General features: G+C 44.2%; 1 protein-coding gene across 1 annotated transcript in view; it reads left to right on the top strand.

The window, feature by feature from the left end:
• Window positions 1–15,438, top strand: part of Asap1 (ArfGAP with SH3 domain, ankyrin repeat and PH domain 1) — a 282,884-nt gene that overhangs the window by 235,709 nt on the left and 31,737 nt on the right. Inside the window, 8 exon segments of the mRNA XM_038342734.1 lie at window positions 2,420–2,583; window positions 3,611–3,744; window positions 4,894–4,985; window positions 8,033–8,219; window positions 8,576–8,661; window positions 11,554–11,669; window positions 11,794–11,861; window positions 13,673–13,780. Coding sequence (XP_038198662.1) covers window positions 2,420–2,583; window positions 3,611–3,744; window positions 4,894–4,985; window positions 8,033–8,219; window positions 8,576–8,661; window positions 11,554–11,669; window positions 11,794–11,861; window positions 13,673–13,780 — 955 coding nt within the window.

The raw sequence follows: 15,438 nt of genomic DNA, 5'->3' as shown, positions 1-15,438 counted from the left end.
AGGTTTCCTGCCTGTGGGGTGTGGAACTCAGAGTAAAAGGTTCCCATCAGTCTTTGGGTTTTTGTTGTTTGTTTGTTTGTTTTGAGACAGGGTTTCTCTGTAAAGCCCTGTCTGAAACTCATTCTGTAGACCATCCGAGGTCTCTCTGCCTCTGCCTCTGCCACCTGAGCCCTGGGATTAAAAGCATGTACTACCTCCACTTGACCCTTCAGTCCATCTTGATGTTACTGGCTATTTTATACTTTGAATCTTCTTGGATATTCTGGAAGGGAAGATGGGCTTTCTTTCCCCTCTTCATTTACCTCCAGGTTTAAATAGCAACACTGACTTCCTTTCTCATGTGAACTGTCCGGTGAAATTAAAGATTTCTTCTCACTGGGGAAGGGACAGGTAACAGCAGGTGCGCATTTGAAGTCTGACAACCTGGATGCTAGTCCAGACTCTGCTGTCTAAGTGGCTTTGGTTCTTCAGACATACGATCTGGCCTAAGTTTCTCGCCCAGAGGCAGCTGAGTAGGTAGGGGTTATATACATCACAACACTTGGAGAGTGAAATAAAACATACAGCCCTGCTGGCACGTGGCAGTTTGTTTTTTAGCTTAAAATCTCAAACTAAGTTTTGTAGCTTGTATCATTTATTACTTTTTTTTGTTTTTGGTTTGCCTGGTAAAACAGTGGCTCTCAACCTATGGGTGTGCCAAATGACCCTTTTTCAGGGCCACATATCAAATATCCTGCATATCAGATATTTGCATTACAATTCATAACAGTAGCAAAATTACAATTATGAAGTATAAACAAAAATAATTTTATGATTGAGGGTCACTACAGCATGAGAAACTGTATTAAAGGGTCACAGCATTGGGAATGTTGAGAGCCACTGCTTTGTCATGGGCTGGGAATGCAGCTCAGTTGGTGAAGGGCTCGCCCAGCATTCACAGAGCCCAGGCTTCGACCCCAGCATGGCATAGACAGACCTTCTGGTGCATGCCTGTGATCAGTTTGGGAGATGGAAGCAGGAGGATCAAAAGTTCAAAGTCATCCTTGGCTACTTTGAGGTCAGCCTGGGACACGTGAGACCATGTCACACACCGTCATTAGATTCGTGGCCCTTGTGAAATGGAGCTATTCCATTCTGTTCTACCAAATTTGAATTATTTATTTTGAAAACTAATTAATTGTCCTTAAATTCACATTTTCTGATTATCAGGACAAACTTTTTTAAAAAAAATCATGAGTCCATGGTAAAGAGACATGCATGGCCTAATGGGTACTCTGAAAGTGTAGATTATGTTGTGACCCAGTCCAACTTAAGACCTTGGATAAGTCACAAATTCTCTGGCTTCCTGGCCTTGACGTATTTTAACCTGTAAGGTAGAGGCTCTGGGAGGATTCTGTTTTTAAAACCTGCGAATCAAGTGCCTAAGAGATACTGATCCACATCGAGTATCCAGGTGTCACAGCGAGGAATGCAAAACCGAGCCTGTGTTCAGAGTGAGGATCTAGTAGGGGTCCAGAGTGAAGGGCTGCCATCGACCTGCTGAAACAGGTTTCTTGAATTGGGCTAGAAAAGTGGCTCAGGGTTTATGAGCACGCACTGCTCTTCCAGAGGACTACAGTGCAGTCCACAGCACATTTTGTGGCTCAAAACCACCTGTCACTCCAGATCCAGGGGATCTGATGCCTCTGACCTCCTTAGGCACCTGCACGTGCTTGTGCACACACAAATTTAAAATAATTTTCTGATTTTTTTAAATGCAAATCTCTGGTTTCTAACTTGAGATTAATAGAACTAAAAGAACAAATGCTAAGTAATTTAAAGTGTATTGGATACCCCACCCACTCCCAAGCTTGCTTTCTGTGTCATCATAGAAATAAAATTCTGGGGATAATTCTCAAAACAAATTGAAGTTGAGCGCCACCTAGAGCCAAGTGCATGACTTGCAAGCATATCACCTAGCCGCCTGGTGAAGCTTTTAAATCTCTTGCTGTTGTATTAATTTTTTAGGTTTTTTTTTTATTATGTGTACAGTGTTCTGACTGTCAGCATGTCTGCACACCAGAAGAGGGCACCAGATCTCATTATAGATGGTTGTGAGCCACCGTGTGATTGCTGGGAATTGAACTCAGGACCTCTGGAAGAACAGCCAATGTGTTTAACCTCTGAGCCAGCCACTTGTGCTTAATTTTTGTGATTTGAATTTTGTGGTTTTATGATTGAATCTAGGACCTCACATGTGCTCAAACAATCCCAACAATCGTTTTCTTCCAATTTAGTTTTCCATTTCTTCTCACTTTATTGCTGTCTTGTTTGAGGGAAGGGGTGTGAAAGGGCCCCTTGAAGGTAGGTTTTCAGTGGAGAAAGACAGTGGTGGCCGTGCCCTTATGAAGGTTACCTTCCTCTGGTATCTTGACCACAGGTGGATATCAGTACTGACGAATAGCAAAGAAGAGGCCCTAACCATGGCCTTCCGTGGTGAGCAGAGCACAGGGGAGAACAGTCTGGAGGATCTGACCAAAGCCATCATTGAAGATGTACAGCGGCTCCCTGGGAATGACATTTGCTGTGATTGCGGCTCATCAGGTATTGTCCTGTGCACAGACTCCCTGGTTCAGCATCCTTTCTCTTTCTGTGTAGTCTTTATTGAGGCGGTTGCTCGAATTCCTTACAGTTTGTAGGCCAACTTAGCCACACACACAGCACAGGTTCCCTACAGGGATAATTCCCAACCTGTTCACCAAGATGGTTACCACCATTGTTCTCCATACATGTGCCTCATGGTCACTAAATAAATGAGGACAGAACATGGTGTTCATGTTCTAAGTCCCAAGTCTACCACTCCAGCCACAACAGTGTTTAATGCAAGGTCATTCTTGGTCTTACCTGCAGGCTGGGATCAGGAAAGCCCTCCCTCGATACTCACTTGATAAAACTCTGCTTGAAATCTCCTGGCATGTGATACAGGCTTCCCCATCCCCTATGAAGCCTCTCCTGATCTCTGTACCAAGGAGGCATCCCCACTCCTTGGGCTCCTGTTTTCAGAAAACGGCATTGGCAAGAGAGCACAGTGTACTAAGGATTTGCTGGGTATTCCGCGTTTTCTACCACACTGTCCTCACAGAGCATGTGTCAGTGAGGTACTAGTGGCTTCCTCTGAAAGATGAGACCCCATGTGGGCATGAAAGTGATTTGCTTAAGGTGAAAATGTAAACCTGGTGCTGCTGAGGACTAAGCTGGAAAGATGGGTCAGAGCTACTTGTATCCTAACTGTTGACTATGGCTGTAGAATTCACTACTTAACAGGCTTGCAGCACCATCACCTGGTGTGAGTGACTGGGGCAAGAAAGGAACACTGACACAAGGCCTGGGAATGTTCCATAGGATCTCTAGGGAAAGGATTGAAGCAAATTTTTACAAGGATAAATGCTTCATTTTGGTTTTTACTACCACGTGGTAGGGATACCAAGAGCTCCTGAACTAAAACACAAGGTACCAGATCCCCACATTTAACCTTTCCCTTGTGCTAATTCTTCCCAAGGTTGATGCTGTGAGTTCCTCCGCAGCCAGCACTCTGAATGACATGTCTTGTTTCATTAAATGTTTTCCACAGAACCCACATGGCTTTCAACCAACTTGGGTATTTTGACCTGTATAGAATGTTCCGGAATCCATAGAGAAATGGGGGTTCACATTTCTCGCATTCAGTCTTTGGAACTAGACAAATTAGGAACTTCTGAACTCTTGGTAAGTTCTGCCTTGTACTTTAGAAGAAAAGTTCATTGTCTAAAACATATTAACATACTCCTCTTAAGGGTGTTTTTTCTAATGGTTACAAATAATTATCAAATGTAATGGATTTGCCTGAACACTTAGGATTTAATTTTTGTGATATATAATGTTTACTGTTTATTTCTGTTTCCTTTTTAAGAAAAAAAAGTAGTCTATGCTGGACTTATCCCCTCAGGAAAGGCTTCTCCCAAGCTGCTTTCTCCCGTTAGGGATTAGTTTTCATACAGTTCACTACAATGGCAATTAAAGCATGTGTGCAGAATACTTAGTGGCTTATATTATTAAAACTAACAACAAAAGCTTTTCCCAGTTTAATCTTTGCTACTGCATATTTGTAAAGTTACATATGACCTGTTACCTAGTGTCACAAAGCCAACTACTCCTTAGCCTAACTTACATAGCTACTGAGGGAATAAATTGCTTTATAACTTGAAAAATATGAAGGCTATGGAACGGTGCCATGACAGCCCTTTGCTTACAGACGTAAGAGCTAATCTTCCACCAGAGATGAGAAAGTCCAAGTGTTAAATACTCACTGAACAAGAAACCCAAGACTTTTCTACCCAAAGACTATTTGTAGGGATGTCTCTTGAGCTTTGCATGGATCTCAGAACTGTGGATATGACAAAAGGCCCTTCTAAAGGACACAAACATTTTCTTGGAACAATCCTGAGTCTGGTAGCAAAATGTCTTGTGGGTACCCACAACACCCTAATCTCTACCCAGGAAGGGAATAATGTACTTACTTTTCTGTATTGTGTGAAAAGCTATTGTTCATAAGTTTAGGCTCCCATGCGGAGGTCTGTCTGATCTCAGAAACTTTATGTGGGGGATTAAGTCTTGTTCCCTTCGGACATCCATCACATAATATCTGTAGACATTGTTGATTATCTTGACCCCACTAGATTCTGAACACCTCTGAGAATAAGTGCCTGGCATGTGACAGGTTCTCAGGAAATTTCTGCTAATCAGAAAAAGGGATAGTTTTGTATACTCAGAGTCAGATGAAGAAAAACACATAGACAAAAAATGTGGAAAGCAAATAGTAGGAGTCTATTAACCAGTGGTAGAGAGTTTACTATGTTCTGTTTGTTTATATTACAGCTGGCCAAGAATGTAGGAAACAATAGTTTTAACGATATTATGGAAGCAAATTTACCCAGCCCTTCACCAAAGCCCACCCCTTCAAGTGATATGTAAGTATTTTGAATATATGAATTCTTCACCATTCTATCCTTCTCCCCTCCGCCACCAAAAAAGAAAAGAAAGAACTAGTTAATGATTACAGTATCTTCCCCATTATCAAGAAAAAGCTATGAAGGTATTTTGAAGCATGTCTCTGGAGTAGCAAGCATCTTCTTAGCAGTACCCTTCCTGGGAGCTGCTACTGAATACCAGCTCCATAGAGCAGATCCTCAGGGAGAGTGATGTCTAGTCAGTGTGCTATGGTTGTAGACCTGTCAAGGCAGTGGCCAGAGAGGACTGTCATACTGTCGAAAATGCAGACGCTGAACAACCCACTCAGCAAGTCTGGGGAGGCTGACATTTCGTCTGATATGTTTCAATGGGAGTACAAAATGACAAGAGTACAATAAAACAAGCTGGCTTTCCTTACCAGGATTAAAATCTCTGTACCCAGAACTCAATTCTTCCACTTCTTGAAACTAGTATCTATTGTGTGATAGAAAAAATATCAGGAGAGCCGGGCAGTGGTGGCGCACGCCTTTAATCCCAGCACTCGGGAGGCAGAGGCAGGCGGATCTCTGAGTTCAAGACCAGCCTGGTCTACAAGAGCTAGTTCCAGGACAGGCTCTAGAAACTACAGGGAAACCCTGTCTCGAAAAACCAAAAAAAAAAAAATCAGGAGAAAGGGAATCTATGACTACCAGGCGATGAAAAACACTATACGGATGTGAAAAAAACTTTAAGTCCCATGCCCTGGTTTAAGTGATTTCCAAGAATGTTGGTAAATTTTGAACAGAAAAGCATAGTCCAAAATAGACTGTCTTTTGGGAAAGGAGGAAGTGGGAAATCTGGACCTATACCCACTGTCAAAATCGGAAAACCGATTTGTGGCTAAATTTGGTGATTAAATCCCTCTCATTACTCCACTGTCTACTCAGAAACCAAATACATTTGTATACAAAGTTCTGTGTGAGCATAGTGCATGCCTTATTAAAAAGACTTTAAGGGGGAAAGGTTGCAGGTGTTTCTGTCCATAGTCAGCTGGCAACAGTGCTGTGGCCAAGGGTGGTAAGGCAGAAGCAGCACAGCAGCAGGAGGTGGTGGGGGGAAGTGCTTACCTCACAGCAGCCAGAAAGCAGAGCGAGCAGGAAGTGGCCCAGAAGCCATACCCTTCACAGATAACATACTACAGCCACCACTACCTCCAGCTAGCCCTTCTAATAGTTCATCCTACCATGAGCCCACAGGTGCATCCACCCGTCAGGTCAGTGCCCTCATGGCCTGGTCAGTAGCTGTTACTGTCACTGACTCGAGACCAAGCTTTCAACACATGAACCAGAAGGGAACCTTTTCAGATCCAAACCATAACAACACATTCATTGGAATTCATGTTTGCATAACGAACTTGAGTGTGTAGTCTGGCATAGGAGCAGGCATGTGAGACTTCTTGATAAACACTTTCTGATAACACTTTCACTTTACTTTTGAACCACATAAATAAATTTATTTTAAAAATGGGACTTATTTAATAGGTAGAGAAGAACTAGGAACTAGGAATTATGAGCTCGGTGACAAAGCATTTGCCTAGAAGACACCAGATTCCATTCCCGGGACTTGAAAAAAAGAGAGTTCTCAGGATTGAATCCAGAGCCTTATACATGCTGAAGACTCTACCTCAGCCCATGAGTGCTGTGGATAACTAGGAAGACAGATTAATCTTGCTTACTGGTTGGGGAGGTTCTATGAAGGAAGAAAGAACACCAGTCTAAATATTTGACCAAAGCTTCCATGGATACCAAATTCACACAAGTATTAAAATTTTTACAGGGCACATTCAGTCTGAAATCATGAAGTTAAGTCTCCCAGAAGGCCTCTTGGCAGCAGCGGTCTTTTGTTGAATTCTGCATATGCTTACGGTGTGCTCATTTTGTGCTGAGGAGACAGGAAAGCAAACTGCATATAGCCTCGCCCTCAGTACCAGAAGGCAGACACTGCCCAGTGGGTGGTTAACGAATCACAGTTGTGTCAAGTGTGGCACAGACGTTCAGTTCTGAGTGCCCACAGCAAGCTGCTAATAGCTGCGTGGAACTCCATTTCCAGGAGATCCAGTACCCCTCTTCTATCCTCAGAAACCTGCATGCAAGCACATGATGCATATAAACTCAGGCATACGTGTAAATTCAAAATCAGCATGTAGATCTTTAATGTGCCAGTGAGTAGATGTCTCCATTTCAAATGATAAAAACCTGAAGCTCATAAAGTTTAAATACACACAGCTGGTACACTCTAGAAGGCAGCATTTGAACCCAAACTTCATCTCTCCTTTTTACTAATTAGCTTGTATAATTGGGACACTCAAGGGATTGACAGAAGGCTTCTGGGGTTTCAGGCAATGTCACCCTAGTTCTTTCTACTTGGCTCTCATCTGTTTTCCTGTGAGTGGACTTCCATTTCAGTCTTCCTTTGTAGGCCATTGAGGCTCTGTTGTCAGCCTTGGGGTTGGGAGGTAGCCCAGTCTCCCAGGATTGCTTTAGTCTCCATGGACACACAAAGGATAGATATCACATGGCCACTCAGACTTCAGGCCTGGTGTCCCCAGCTCCAACTCCCAAAGGAAACCTCTGCAGGGAAGTCAACTCGTCCTTGCCCTTGTACCACTCCCATGTTTGCTTGTGGGGTTGGTTGAATGGCAACCTTTCTGAACTTCAGTTTTCTCACCTAAGAGATAGGGGTTAGATCAGAAAAATAAAATCTTTTTCATGAAGCTCTGTGAACTTTTGTCTCAACTTTTAAAATCTGTCCACATATGTTGTTAATGGGAAACAGTCATAGCATGTTTTCTGCGTGGGAATCAGCCATGGTCTTTGTGCCATTAATTTTGTCACTATGCATTACCTACACATACGCGATATCCGTTTCCTTGTTCTGTCTTTGCTGGACTTGGTCTAAAGCCTGGTTTGTTGTTTGAGAAGAAGCACATCTAATTAAGGGAAGGGGGAGGAGAACTGTTTTTCAGCTCTTCTGAAGCAGAAATGCTCTGAGCGTTTGTTTTTCTTAGGACTGTACGAAAAGAATATATCACTGCAAAGTATGTTGATCACCGGTTCTCCAGGAAGACCTGTGCCTCTTCCTCAGCAAAGCTGAACGAATTGCTTGAGGCCATCAAGTCCAGAGACTTACTTGCACTAATCCAGGTCTATGCAGAGGGGGTGGAGCTAATGGAGCCGCTGCTGGAACCTGGGCAGGTAAGGCCTCAGGGAAGCCCAAGGATTAAAAAATAGAAAATGAGCATGCCGTAGTGACATGCTCCTCTCATCTCGGCACTGGGATGAAGTAGCAGGGAGAGTAAAACAAGTTTGAGACCCACCCTGGGCTGCACAGCTGAGATCCTTCCTCAAAACAGTGAAAAGAAGAAAAAAGAAATGAGTTTAAATGGGGGATCATACTTTTCTGGTAATCTTTAATGAGATGCGTGTGCATTAGCTGACCATGTCTAAGAGAGTTGGAGAATGGAAATGCTCTTGATAATTGCCTGGGGTTCCTTGACAGTGAAGCTGCTAGAGGCCTGCTAACTGCATTTCTCTCCACCCTCCCTTCTCAGGAGCTCGGGGAGACAGCCCTTCACCTTGCCGTCAGGACCGCAGACCAGACATCTCTCCATCTGGTTGATTTTCTTGTACAAAACTGGTATGGCTTTTGTTTTCTTATCTAAATGAACTGAGAATGATTTACTAGCACAAACCAGTCCTGTGTGGGACCTATACCAGAGCTCATAAGAGTTCTTTGTGGTTAGCTTGTTAAAACACCTTCTACAGGACACGAGAGCTCAATTTCAGCCCTTTATCTGTGCCATTGCAGTCAGAGCAACCATAAACCACAATTTACAGTTAATGGAACTGTATATTAGTAAATCTTTACTTATATAAAGAGGATATAAGCCACATATGGCATGCTGCCAACCCGTGGCCTTAATCAGTAGAAAGTACTTAGCAGCTTAGGTCAGTCGTACTTAGGAGTTTTCATTGTCTTTGGTTGATATAAAGCTGCCGTGGCCAGTTCAAGTGAAGTACACTGGAGGTTTGTCCCTGCCCAACCCTTACTGGCCTGTTCTGTAAGCAGCAGAACTTATCCCGAAAGCAGCAGTCAGATAGGAAAGCTGGACTCTTGTAGGAAGAATAGCACATGGACACGGCCTAACTGGGTAAAGGCCTAGCTTTCCTTTTAAGAGCTAACACAGCATGGTGGCTAAGAGTATTGTCTCCAGAGACTGCCTGCCGCAGCCCCTGTTCTGTAAAGCTGGGTAAGGGAGCAACGCGGCCTCTCCTTGCCTTATACTGTTCATCTGTAAGGTAGACGCTACTCTCTGATAGTCCCTTGTGAGGTGGGTGTGAAGACTAAATGAGGCACTACGTATAAAAGCTAAGTGAAGACTGGGCATGGAGGCAGAGACAGGCAGATCTCTGCATTTAAGGCCAGCCAGTTTATATAGTGAGTTCCAGACAGCCAGGACTACACAGTGAAATCCTGTCTCAAGGGGGGGAGGGAGGGAGCGGGAGGGGGGAGGGAGGGAGGGAGGGAGGGAGGGAGGGAGGGAGGGAGGGAGGGAGGGAGGGAGAGAGAAAAAAACAAAAGAAAAGAAAAAAAGCAAAACTAAGCAACAGTCACCAGTGTCTGTCCCACAGTAGACAGTGTCCGTCCCACAGTAGACAGTCAGTGCTGTTACTGTCAGTTTGTATCTTACAGATTCGATGTAATGTTAGAAACATCACAGATGGTCTGTTTGTGTGGTCTTTAAGTTTAGTATTAGCACACAGGAATACATGGTTATAAGGTTAAGCTCAGTGACACATAGCTGGAGTCCAGCTCCTTGGGAGACAAAAACAAGAGAACCACAAGTTTAAGGCCAGCCTGGAGTACACAGGGCCATATTTGACCCTGACTTGAAAGGGGGAAAAATAAAAAGATTAAGAAATAAATGATTAGTGCTGGAAAGATGATGACACAGCAGCCATCAAGCCTGATGACATGATAGTCTCTTAAAGAAGGCTCTCACAGCGCCATCCACAGAGTGGGCAGGTGGTGCAGAGTCCAGAATGTCCAACAGCTTCCGGTTACCCTCAGACACCAAGGCAGAGGCAAGCCTTCAGAGTAAGGATATCACCATGCTGTCAGGTGTTTGGTGCCATGTGCCAGCACAGAGTTTTACATAAATATATTTATTTAGCCAGGAAGTGGTGGCGCTCACCTTTAATCCCAGCACTTGGGAGGCAGAGGCAGGCTGATCTCTGAGTTTGAAGTTGGCCTGGTCTACAAGAGCTAGTTCCAGGACGGGCAGGAATGTATAAAGATACCCTGTCTGGAAAAAAACAAAACAAAAAATAACAACAGCCAAAATAACCTCTCAACATGTCCTAGTGTGCTCTCTGTTGCTGTGATAAACGCCATTACTAAAAGTAACTTGGGAGGAACGTACTTATTTAGCCTACACTTCCTGATCACAGCTCATCACCAGGGAAGCCAGGACAGGAAGTCAAGCAGGAGCAGAGGCAGGAACCACAGAGAAATGCGTCTTAATGGCTTGCTTTTCATGGCTTGCTCAGCTTGCCTTCTTTTTTGGGGGGGAAGGGCGGTTTCAAGACAGGGTTTCTTTGTAGCTTTGGAGCCTGTCCTGGAACTAGCTCTTGTAGACCAGGCTGGTCTCGAACTCACAAAGATCCACCTGCCTCTGCCTCCCAAGTGCTGGGATAAAAGGTGTGTACCACCAATGCCTGGCCTCAGCTTACCTTCTTATAAAACTCACCTGCCCAGGGGTGGCACTGCCCAAAGTGGACTTGGCCTTCCCACACCAATCATTAATCAAGAAACTGTCCCATAGACATTCCCCCAGGATCTATATGGTAGAAGGAGAGAACCAATTCCCACAAATTTTCTTCTGACCTTCATACACACACTAACATGAAATATCTAAATGCTGGTATAGCTGAGGATATGGCTCAATTGACAGTGCCTGCCTGGTGTGCACAAGGCCTTAGGTACCGGAGGTGGGTGGAAGGGGAGAGGTGTGAAGAAGCCAAGTATGATAGTGCATATTTACCATTTCAACATACAGGTACAGCAGGAGCATCGGAAGTTTAAACCACCCTGAGCCACATAGGCGTTGAAAGTTAGTCTCAGCGTTGTGAGACCTTGTCTTAGAGGGAAAAAAGGAGAGAGGTGTTAGAGTATATCTGTGTCTATATGCAGTTCCCCTTTCTGAGGTTTCTGTTACCCATAATCACACATTGAGCTATAGAAGTAAACGGAAAATCCCAGAAAAACAATTCATACATCTTAAATAGCTTTCACTGTAGTACTTTATTACTCCATCGTATTATTATGATTACTCTCTTATGAGACCTGCTTTATAGTGTGTCCATAGGTATATGTATGATCTGCTAGGTTTAGGGGAAAAAACAGGAAACAGAGTTTAGAACCATTTGTGCTTTTAAACATGCATACACCTCACAGATGAGAGACCGATGCTCACACTCTTTTCAGTTTGAGTAGCTCTCTTTTTCTAATAATATTGCACTCTTTCAGTGGGAACCTGGATAAGCAGACATCTGTGGGGAATACAGTTCTGCACTACTGCAGCATGTATGGCAAGCCGGAGTGTCTGAAGCTGCTGCTTAGGAGCAAGCCTACCGTGGACATTGGTGAGTGTGGCCGTTCTCAGATGTTCCCCAGGACGGAGACTGCACATACATCATACTTAATGTTCCTTGCTTCTTAGATGGTATCCTAAGATAATTAACTGACTTTATTCTTTCACTGTTTCAGTTAACCAAAATGGAGAAACTGCCTTGGATATAGCAAAGAGACTCAAGGCTACGCAGTGTGAAGATCTGGTAAGCAAAACTAAGATGGGACCTTTGTGAGACATCAGTAGCCTTTAAAATGTTACTCTGGAAGACTGAAATTGGAAAACAATGAAGCAAATTCTTTTATTTCTGAATGTTAGGTAAAAAAAAATACAGGCACCTACTGAGGTGCACTTGGAAGGGTGGAGAAGCCATAGATTTGTCTCCTGACTGCAGTTGTCACACTGGAGGTGAACAGCCTTGGTGGGGCTAAGGGTTAGGACCAGGCTTTGTATTTGCCAGGATGCCTGCTGCTTTGCAGCTAAGGGTAAAGAATTACTTAGTCAGTTTCAAAAACTAGACAAGTAGACTATTGAGTGTAATGGTTCTCTGCATGTTGAGCACCATCCTCCCTCCTGCTTCCCCGCCTTCTGTACACATTCAGCTTTTTCACCCCACTAGTTCTTGACTAATACTCTTTGCCTCCACATAAGCATGGTTCTCTTAACCATGCTATATAACGGCTGCTCTCTGTTGCTGGCAGCATAAATCACAGACTGGACAAACTATAAAGAAAACAGGTTTATTTGGACCCATGGTTCAGAGCAGAGGGGATGCATCTGTGGTGGCCTTTTTCCTCTCACAGTTAATCATACATGAGAGACATGGGAGTACCTGTAATGCCTGATCTTTGTCCCTCTTCTAAAGTCACCAACATCAGTGGCTCTTTCCTGATAAACTTAACTAATCCCCATCACCTCCCAAATGCCCTGCCTCTCAGAACCATACCCAAGTTTCCACCCTTTTAAGACTTTAGGTGAAAATTAAGTTTATCTCAATGGACTGGGAATAGTGGTGTGTGCCTATAATCCAGGCACTTAGGAGGCTTAAATAGGAAGCTCACAAGTTTAAGACAAACCTGAGCTTTATAGCACAGCATTGTAATAAGAAAAATAATTGCATTTCAGATGCTACAGCCCTAGCACATAGGAAAGAAAGGGTAGGAAAAGAAATTAAATTCCACTGAATTTAAATTTCTTCAGAGTGTCAGATTCCAGGCCTGGCAGTTGTAGTTTTTTTTTGTTTTTGTTTTTGATACTTTTGTTTCTTTCTTGTTTTGTTTGGTTGAGTCATTGTGGGAGACTGCAGTGGAAAGGAGAAAGGAAATGAAGATGAGGAGGATAGCTTCAAACTTCTAGTCTTCCTTCCTCAGTCTCCCTAGTGCCAGGCTTTGCTCCTCACTCACTGGCTGTATTTTGTATTCTTATTATCCCATAAGATTATTTATTTTTAATTTATGTGTGTGAGTGTTTTTCCTACATGTAAGTCTAAGTACCACTTGTGTGCCTGGTGCTGTAGCGACCACAAGAGGGCGTTGGATCATCTAGAACTAGAATTACAGGCCGTTGTGGTGCTGAGACCCAAACCTGGGTTATCTGCAGGCACAGCAGGAGCCATTTCTCCACCTGTATTTCGTACAGCTCCTTTGAGACCGCCTTCTCTACCCACACTTCATGAACTAGAGGAGAACCACAGATTGGCTCATACTTCCAAATCTTTCTCATAAACCTGATGCCTCTTGATTTTATTTCCCAATCCAGAATCTGAAGTTCTGAGGATCTTTGCAGTAAGGAAACGTTTGCTTTTGGAGAAAATCATGCAGTCAGACTCAGAAAGATTCCAGCAGTGGATAGGTCTTCACAGTCCCAGAGCCAGTCATGCAACCTCCCAACTTGTCTGGTTAGAGTGGGGCCCACTGGGCCGTGTCATTGATCCTTTGGGAACAAGTGAGGGGGTGCTTGTGTATTGGAGTAGTTGAGCATTTACATTAACTGGTGTGCATTTGCTGTTCCTTCCAGCTTTCCCAGGCTAAATCCGGAAAGTTCAACCCACATGTCCACGTGGAGTATGAGTGGAATCTTCGGCAAGACGAAATGGACGAAAGCGATGATGATCTGGATGACAAAGTAAGTGCGGGGGTGCATGCCTGCGAGCTGCGCCCTTCCAGAGCGTCTGAGCCGCTGTCTATGGAATGCATTGATGCGAAGGTGCATGCCTGCGAGCTGCGCCCTTCCAGAGCGTCTGAGCCGCTGTCTATGGAATGCATTGATGCGAAGGTGCATGCCTGCGAGCTGCGCCCTTCCAGAGCGTCTGAGCCGCTGTCTATGGAATGCATTGGTGCGAAGGTGCATGCCTGCGAGCTGCACCCTTCCAGAGCGTCTGAGCCGCTGTCTATGGAATGCATTGACTTGATCCCTGCTGGGTGCCACTTTACAGCCAGACAGCAGAACCTATGGAAAGATGAGAAATAAACAGTCATTTGTAGGAAGTGGTACAAGCAATTGAGGGACCGCCCAGCGAGCAGGCTGCAAGTCCAGCAGTAGTGATGTGACAGACTTAAGGCTGAAGGGGTTCTGAAAGCCAAATTCCTTGCTCTTTAAGGACCTGTGGTCACTTTTTCTTCAGCTCTTCAACTGACTAGATGAGGCTCACTGACATTTTGGAGGGTAGTCCAAATCCTACTGATTTAAGTTGTAATTACCTTTAAAAGCTACATCTGACAGGCGTTGGTGGCGCACACCTTTAATTGCAGCACTTGGGAGGTAGAGGCAGGTGGGTCTCTTTGAGTTCAAGGCCAGCCTGATCTACAGAGTGAGTTCCAGGACAGCCAAGGCTACATAGAAAAACTGGGGGAAGGGATCTACATCTAAACGGATGTTTAACTAGACCATTGTAGCCTAGTTAAGTTATAGAATTAGCCTTATAAACAGCTAACTAATACTCATGTCACTTATGAAGAACTTACATGTGGTCTAAGTTGAACTAAATATTTTTCTGGCAACTCTGTCTTTTCTGAAACTCACAGGAATGTGGTTATTGTTCCCAGAGAAAACTTAGACACAAAGAGGACTTGACATCTTCTCTGAAGCTTTCTAGTGACAGAGACCATCACTAGGATTAAAGCCCAGGTCCCAGTGACTCTCATTGATGGTGTTGAAGTACCTCCAAAAGTTCAGCCATGTTTATCATGTGTGTGCCAGGCATTTCCTGTGTGCCAAGCAGAAAGTAAGGAATGTTCAGATGCAGAGGTCCTAAAGCTCCCATTTCAAAAGGAGACACTTGATAATTCAGATGATAATGTACCTGTCACAGAGTTTGGGGGATTCCTGAGCTCTAGATCTGCAGCCTTGGTGAGCCCTGACCATCTCATCAAGGAAGCAACACTAGACACAGGTTTCTGAGAGAAGTGGATGTTGGCCAGAGGAAAGTGGGGAAGATAATCAACTCTTGCTGTGAGTGAGAAACATCCCCAGGGGGAAGGGGAGGAGGTGCCCTGCAAGGTCAGGAGTGGTTTTTTAAGTAGCCTTAAGTAGTCAGAAACCAGCAAAGGCTTATTAGCTGAACTCGGTTTCCCACCAGCCTTTGCTTCAGTATATACAGTGAGAGGCGGGGAAAGATCGCATGCTGGGAATGAGTTAAGAGGGTCTATCTTAGGTCTCCATGGAGATCCAGGTGATGTGTAATTGCCACAGTTATATTTGAATGGTGCTGGTGAATCACTGCGTGGGCGATTGGAAATGGTTTGCAGCCCAATAATGTAGGGTGGGATTTAGAGATCCGAGCC

Source organism: Arvicola amphibius, chromosome 9 (assembly GCF_903992535.2).
Source record: "Arvicola amphibius chromosome 9, mArvAmp1.2, whole genome shotgun sequence".
NCBI classification, from domain to species: Eukaryota; Metazoa; Chordata; class Mammalia; order Rodentia; family Cricetidae; genus Arvicola; species Arvicola amphibius.
This window is presented reverse-complemented; position numbering and strand designations above follow the sequence as displayed.